The sequence below is a fragment of the Panthera uncia genome (assembly GCF_023721935.1).
Source record: "Panthera uncia isolate 11264 chromosome B2 unlocalized genomic scaffold, Puncia_PCG_1.0 HiC_scaffold_24, whole genome shotgun sequence".
NCBI classification, from domain to species: Eukaryota; Metazoa; Chordata; class Mammalia; order Carnivora; family Felidae; genus Panthera; species Panthera uncia.
The window spans coordinates 11,225,836-11,233,118 of record NW_026057580.1 but is presented as its reverse complement, the minus strand read 5'-3'; the positions used below and the strand labels follow the sequence as shown (position 1 = coordinate 11,233,118).

General features: G+C 51.9%; 1 protein-coding gene across 1 annotated transcript; it reads right to left on the bottom strand.

The window, feature by feature from the left end:
* Positions 1-1,526: 1,526 nt before the first annotated feature.
* On the bottom strand, positions 1,527-5,434 carry CDSN (corneodesmosin). The gene is made up of 2 exons (XM_049653658.1): positions 5,350-5,434; positions 1,527-3,186 (listed from the first exon to the last, which is right to left on the bottom strand). The coding sequence occupies exons 1-2, from the start codon at positions 5,432-5,434 to the stop codon at positions 1,691-1,693; spliced, it is 1,581 nt and encodes a 526-aa protein (XP_049509615.1). The 3' UTR covers positions 1,527-1,690.
* Positions 5,435-7,283: the final 1,849 nt, after the last annotated feature.

The following is a 7,283-nucleotide window of genomic DNA, read 5'->3' as shown; positions in this document are numbered from 1 at the left end:
TTTGTGGTGAGGCCCTTCCTAAAGGGACAAGCATAGCCTACTCTCCCCTCCTTGGGCTATAAGAACTTCCTTGGCCTCAGCCTCCTCCCTCTCCCCACCCCCCCAAACCCTCACCTGCTGCCCCAGTCTCTAAAACACAGTTGTCTGGCCCTCACCACCCTCTGCTTTCTCTCTCTTCTCCCAAAGAGGTCACTCCCATTTTCCACTATAGTTCTCTGTCTTCTCATCTCCCATAGATCTTACTCTAGAACTGCAGCAGAGGCAGCAAGAGTATGGAGGTGGAGAGGACACTTGACTCTGTTCTACCATGGGTTGGGGCATTTTTATGTAAGCTAGTGAGTCATCATGCTTGGCTGTGCTCCCTGTCATGCTCCCCTCCTCTCTGTCTTTTACTCTCTCCACCTCCAGCTCCCAGAATAACGCCCACCTGGGCTCACACTCAGTCACCAGGAATCTGGTCTTGTTGTTGTATTCCAGCCTTCCCAAGGTCCCAAGTGCCCCCAGAAACCCGGAAACCAATGCTCAGACTCCCAGGGAGGATGGCATCTAGTAAATGAGGCAAAATAATGGTGGAAAGAAGGAGTCTACATGGAGGGGGGATGGAGAATAATTAGGGCCCCATATAGGGAGAGGGGAAGACCCCAGGGTGAATGGGGAGTGGAAAGAGAATGGATTTCCTGGAGCAGTGAGAGAGGAAAGAAAAGGGAGGAAGGATTTTGGAGACCACCTTCTGCTTTCAGTTCAACAAATATTTATTGTTTTCCTCCTTTGTGGGAGGAGCTATAAAGTATAAGAGAAATACTGGTCCAACTTATGAGTGAAAATGGGGGACACGGGGATCTCTAGAAGCATAGGAGTGCATTCCTCAGGCCCTATGAGGGCCTAAAGGACTCCAAGAAGGCAAAAGTCTGCATCTAGTTCACACAGTTTATTGAGCCATCTGTCCAGGGTCCAGAGAGAGCAGGAAGCCTACTTCAGTCTCTGAGCATGCCCTGGTGTCTCCCTCACACAGGGAAGCATCTGAGCATTGAGGGAAATTGCAGGCAGGAAGGGGGTCTAAGACGGAGATCTAGAGAGTCAAGGAGCATTGGGAACTCGCAGGTGTGATGAGCTCTATAGTGGAGGGTGACAGTGGAATTGGGAGTGTGAGAACCCCATGACATGGCATGTTGGTTGACCAGATGGCAAAGGGAGGTCAGTGAAAAGTGGTCATTGCTTTCAGGTAACAGTTTGTACTTACTATGCTTTATTTGGCGAATAAGGAGAGTGGGCATGACTTATTCAGGAACCAGAGTTACTCTGAGACATTTCAGGGGTTTCCCAGGCAAAAATCTGAATGGTAAGGTTAACTAATGGATTGTATTATCTGAAAGAAATGACAGAGGAAATTTTAGGGAGTGGTATGGAGTGGTTATCTGGCAGGGAGGGCACTATAGTACAAGGGGAATCTAAACAGTAGGAGAGAATGAGGAAATGGATTTGGAGTCTACAATTTGGGAAGATGAAGAAAAAAGAGGTGATAAGGGGCATCTATCATATTGGAGCAATGGAGGAAATAGAACAGCTCTCTTGGGAAGGAGGAGGGAAACTGAGCTAACCCAATGCCTGGGCCCCTGGACTTCTCCCAACTGAGAGATGGTGTGTGTGTATATACGTGTATGCCCACACATGCACATATGCAAAGGACGACTTATGGACTGTCAAGTACCTCTCCTTGGGGTAAGAAAACTTCAGGGTCAGCTATCTGGGGTCCCAGAGGCTTCACTTGGGCCAGGATGTCCCGGATGGATCGGCAGGGGATCTTTCCAGAGCTGCCGGAGCCACAGGGCTTGGCACCAGCTGAAGGATCAGGTTGGGGAGAACCATCGGGCCCCCCACTCAATGTTGAGGAGGAGACAGAAATGCAAGGGTGACCAGAAGAGCTGGACTTGCTCCCACAGGGCTGAAGGATGATTTTGCCACTGGATTGGGAGCTGGAGCTGCCACTAAAGGAGCCAGTGCCTGGTGGGGAGCAGGGCCCCTGTGAAACACCGCCACAGGGATGGAAGGATGAACTGCTGGAAACGCTAGAACTGCTGTGGAGTCCAGAACTGGAGAGGGAGCAGGGCCCCTTAGAGCCAACACCACAAGGCTGAACCCCACCAGAGCCCACTGGCTGGAACACAATAGCCGAGGAAGCTCCTGATGGGTAGATGTTGGAACTAGAAGAGCTGTGGCTGGGGATGATGGGATTGCTGGAGAAGTATTTGCCCTCAGAGATGGGGGGCCCAGCTGCAAAGGAGGGGACCCCTGGAGAGCCTTTGACAGGATTATCTTTGGTGAAGTAGCCCACAGGGTAGATTTTGCCCCCACTGTACGTCATGCCTGGGACCAGATAACTGTCAGAGGAGCCACCCACCACCTCATAGCTGCCATAGGATTTGTCTACAGAGGTGATAGGGGGGCAGGGCTTGCCTGGAAGGCCACCACTGCTACAGGGAGAACCTTGAGCCAATCCAGGGCCACCAGAGCCATGCTGCTCCACCACCACCACCACTGGCCTTTGACCCCCTGACACGGAGTGGGAGCTGGAGATGTAGGAGCCTGAGTGTGAGACGATGGGCCCCCCACTGCAGGGAGAGTCGGAGACATCTGAATTACAAGGGCGTAAGTTAGAGTTGACTCTTTGGCCACCGCTGCTGGATATCCAGGAAGTTTGGGAAACAGATGAGCTTGAGCCTTCTCCAGACTGGGAAGAGCTTATTAGTAAGCGGGAAGAATCACCACTGATTGGTAGAGCGGAGCCAGACCCTGGCTGGGAACTGCCGCTTCCCAACTGGGAGGAGCTGCTGCTGCTTCCTGATTGGGAGGAGCTGCTTCCCGACTGGGAGGAGCTGGATCCTGAGGAGTAGCTGATCTGGGAATACCCTGTTCCTGGCTTAAATAACGAAGATCCTGAAGAACCACCCTGGGCGACACTGGATCCGCTGGAGCCACCACTGGAGACACCAGAACCACTGGGGCCACCACCAGAGCTGCCACTGGAGCCACTGGAACCGGAAATGGAACTGCTGGAGCTGCTGGAGCCACTGTGGCCACTGAAGCTACTGGAACCACTCTTCCCAATGAGACAGGGGTCATTGGGGGAGGTGATACGCACGTCCTTGCAGGGGTCTGAGAAGGTCCCGATGCTCTTAGCCAAGGTCCCTGAGGAGGAAGTAGTGGTTAGTAAGGGCCAGAGTGGCTTGGCTTGCCCCCTCAGCTTTCAAGCCCATCTGAGTCATCTGCTTCTGACTTCTTTCAAGCCCATCTGTCATCTTCTCTGGCTTCTCTGAGAGGAGCCCAGGGAGAGCTTGGGATGGAAAAGGAAGGGAGAACTGGCTGTTGTCTGTAAAGGTAGGGCAGTTTCAGTGTTCTGGGAGGGGGCAGAGACAGAAGCCAAACATCTACCAGAGAAAAAGAAAATGAGACTCCAAAGCAGGAGGTATTAAAGAAAGATAAGAGAAACAGAGAAGAAATAGGAGCTAATGGGTCCAAAAGGAAGGACCCCAGAGAGACAAAGCATGGGAGTGACAGAGACTCCTCAAGATGGGGCATAAGTCCTGAGGGAAAGAATCCCAGGTAAGATTGAGGGACCAAATGGAAAGAGAAGACAAGACAAACAACAACGGACTGGGAAGGAAAGGAAAAGTAACAAACGAGACTGAGAAAAGAGGAAGCCAGTGGTAGAGGGACTAAGGTAAGGGCTAGGGTACTTGGGGACTAAGATTCAGTCACCAGCCTCCTTGGGAGGGTCCAGGCTTGGGTAAAGGGTTGGAGTTCTGTTCCCATCTCAGCATTGCCCACGCCAGGAAATCTGGGTGGGGGCCAGAATGTGGGGGCACCCACTGTTGCTTCAGAACCTGCTGGTACAGCATGACAGGACACCGCACCCTGAGCCACCCTTGCTGTCCTGGCACAGCCCAGGGACACGAAGATGGAACCCTCCTCCCAGGCTCATGACCATTATCAGCTTCCTTCTCTCCCCACCCAGCTATCACACCATGCCTGCCTGCCCCCCAGTCTCCTGTCGTTACATCCCTGACAGATGTGAAACCACTTCTTTTTTTAACCAACCCTTTGCTTCTAACCCCAGGCTCACCTTACCCCCAGTCTTTCTCCACTCAGCTCCTAAAGGTCCCAAGCAGTGTGAGCAGAGTTTCATACTAGCAAGTGACTAAACCTCTCTGAGCTTTAGTTTATACATTTGGAGAGGTCAAATCTGTCCACCAACAACCAGTTTCTCCTCAGTCTGTGATGTCCCCATTCTCTCCTCAAAGAGAAGTTCTTTGTGTCCCCCTCCACACCAAATCCCAACTCTGCCTGCAGCCTCCCTCATTCAGCCTCACTAATCATGGAGAATTCCTGCTCTCCTTCTCTGCTCCGCCAAGCCACATGGTCTGCTTTCCACCCACGGGGCCATGGGCAGCATCACTGCAAATACCTGGTGGTCAACAGCAAAACCCTGGTTTGGATGGAGCCTGGCTTTACTGCTTTCTAATTTGTGATCTTGAGCCAGTCTACTAAATTGGCCTAGCCTCAGTGTCTTCAGGGGTACAATGGGAATAACAAATCTCTCATACAGTTCTTCTGATCAAAAGTGCTAATGTAGGGGTGCCTGGGTGGCTCATTCTGTTAAGTGTCCAACTCTTGATATTGGCTCAGGCCACGATCTCATGGTTAGTGAGTCCAAGCCCCATGCTGTCAGCAAAGAGCCTGCTTGGGATTCTCTCACTCCCTCTCTCTCTCTGCCCCTCCCCTGTTCACTTTCTGTCTCTCTCTGTCTCTCTCAAAATAAATAAATAAGCTTTTTTATAAAAGTGCTAATGTAAAGTGTTGGAATAGTGTCTGGCACATGAAAAGCATTCTATAAATGGTAACAATTATTACTATTAAATATACAGTCTTCATCTTCCAGTGTTCTAATAATTGATAATAGTAATAACAACAATGACCAACATTTATACAACCCAACCCCCTAGAATTTCCAAAGCACTTACATATATACATTATTTAATTTGAGACTCAGAGAAACTAGAGCTAAGTGTTATCATTAACCCTGTTCTAGAGTCTCAGAAACTGTGGCTCAGAAGATTTACGTAACTTACCTGGAGTGACAAGGCAGTGAGGAGCAGTCCTCAGACTGAAGCATCAGATTCCAGAGTCCCTGCCCTTCCCCCTTGCCAGGTCTTCTCCCGGTTTCTCCCTGGATGGTGCTTCCTCCCACCTCCCACCACTGGATCCCTCCAGTCTCCTCTGACCTGGTGTCTGCATCCTTCCTCTGCTACCTCTCCCTGCTTTCCTTCACTCCCAGGGTCCCCAGCCTCCTACCTGGCAGGAGGAGACCAGCCAGCAGCAATGCCATCATTCCTTGCCCTCCCACACACCCCATCCGGGGTGCCCGCGAGGAGCCCATCTTGGACTGTGCAGCCTTCTGACAGCAACTCGTGGACAGCCCAGGGCCTTTATGCCAGGGCTGGACATTCTCTGGGCAGGAGTCACTGTGGGTAGGGGTGGGGAAGTGGAGGGGCAGGTGCCCGGGGCAACTTGGTGTGGTTGGGAGGAGCTGAAGTAATCAGTTGGGGCATCTGCCTACTCAGCGGCAGAGGTGGCTTCAGTGTGGGGTACCTGTGGCCACGGAGCCCTTAACAATTCCTGCCACCTGACCAGCCTACCCATGTTCCTCATTGCCTAACCTGGAACTGGGGGCTCTACCCACTCAGGTGGCCACTCTCACCACAGGACCCAGTCACCTGGCTCCTTCACTCTCCTGCCTGTCCTGGTGTTGGCCTGTCCCAGTCCTTCCATGCACAGACATGGACCTTTCTACTTTCCTGTCCACAACAGAGTGCCTGCTCTGGTCCCACACCCCACCACATGGTTAACCCCACCTGGTTTCCCATCCACAGCCCCTGAATTTGTCCCTTTCCTTGGGATCCATCACTCAGCCTCCACTTTCCACACTGCATCCCCAGTACCCCCTTCCTTCCCACCTTGTTGTCATTGTCCAAGTTCCATGCTTGCCACACCTATTATGTGTTCCATCAATGAATTGAGCCTTTTCCCTCTTAACTAGGAGTCTGCACTCCAAGCACCAGCTCTCTGATCTCTCCCTTCTGGGGGTGCTCCTGGGATAGTACAAAGGGTGCTGGTTGCAAGGGCCTCAGCCTGAGGAGAGGCCTGGGCTGGGAACCACTGTCATAGCTAGGTCTGAAGTTACTCACAGGCCACTCATGGCCTCTCCCCCACAGCTGGTGACCCTGACTTCAGTGGGTGAGCCACAGGCTAATGAGACTAATTGGGAAGGTGGTGGCCCTGCAGACCATCAGCTGGCTCCCTGGCCTGGATACGTGAACAGAAAACAGCCAGCTCCTGTCTGAGGTGGATAAGGGAGGGCTAGGCAGATGTCAGGATCCCTGAAGGATGAAAGGCAGGACTGGCAGATCAGAGCCTTGAGTTCAGCAAGAAGAGGGGCAGGTCATCCTCCATCACATTCCCCTCCCTCCTGCTTTGGTCCTGGCCCCACCCCAGCCAATTAATTGCTCACTAGTATTGCCCAGAGTATCAGTATCGGAGGGAGAGGCCTGGGAGTCAGGTCAAGCTGCCTCTCCTCCTCCCCCACCCTGCTCCCCTCACCCAGACTCTCATCTCCATACTTCCCCAGTCTCCTCACAAAAGCAGTCTATGTCCAAGCCCTTGACTGCCCTCTCCCATTCCCTCTTTCCTGCCCTGCCTTTAATTCCAGCCCAGTGCTATCCATAGGACTTTCTTTGGTGATGGGAATGTTCTGTACCTGTCAAGTACGGTAGCCATTAGCTACATGTGGCTATGAAGCATTTAAAATGGGGCTAGTATAGGGAGCCTGGGCGGCTCAGTGGGTTGAGCGTCCAACTTCAGTTCAGGTCATGATCTCATGGTTTGTGAGTTCAAGCCCCACGTTGGGCTCTGTGCTGATAGTTCAGAGCCTGGACCCTGCTTCAGATTCTGTGTCTGCCTCTCCCTGACTCACACTCTGTCTCTCTCTGTCTCTCAAAAATGAATAAAATGTTAAAAAAAATTAAAATGGGGCTAGTATAACCAACCTAAGGAACTGAATTTTTAATTTTACTTAATTTTAATTTAAATGCAAATGGCCATGTGCAGCTAGTGGCTACCATCTAGTCTAGTCCTTGACCTTGCCAGCATTCAAGATAGGAGTGGGAAGGAAGAGGGGCCTGGAGCTACCGCAGCAAGAGGAGATAATGGTACAGTGTCCCCTGAAGAGG

Bases quoted from the DNA above. Each gene is read 5' to 3' on its own strand.
- CDSN (XM_049653658.1), bottom strand. From the start codon at position 5,434: ATGGGCTCCTCGCGGGCACCCCGGATGGGGTGTGTGGGAGGGCAAGGA. The intron at 3,187-5,349 runs GTAGGAGGCTGG...CTTCCTCCTCAG, and splicing joins GGCTGGTCTCCTCCTGCCAG to GGACCTTGGCTAAGAGCATC.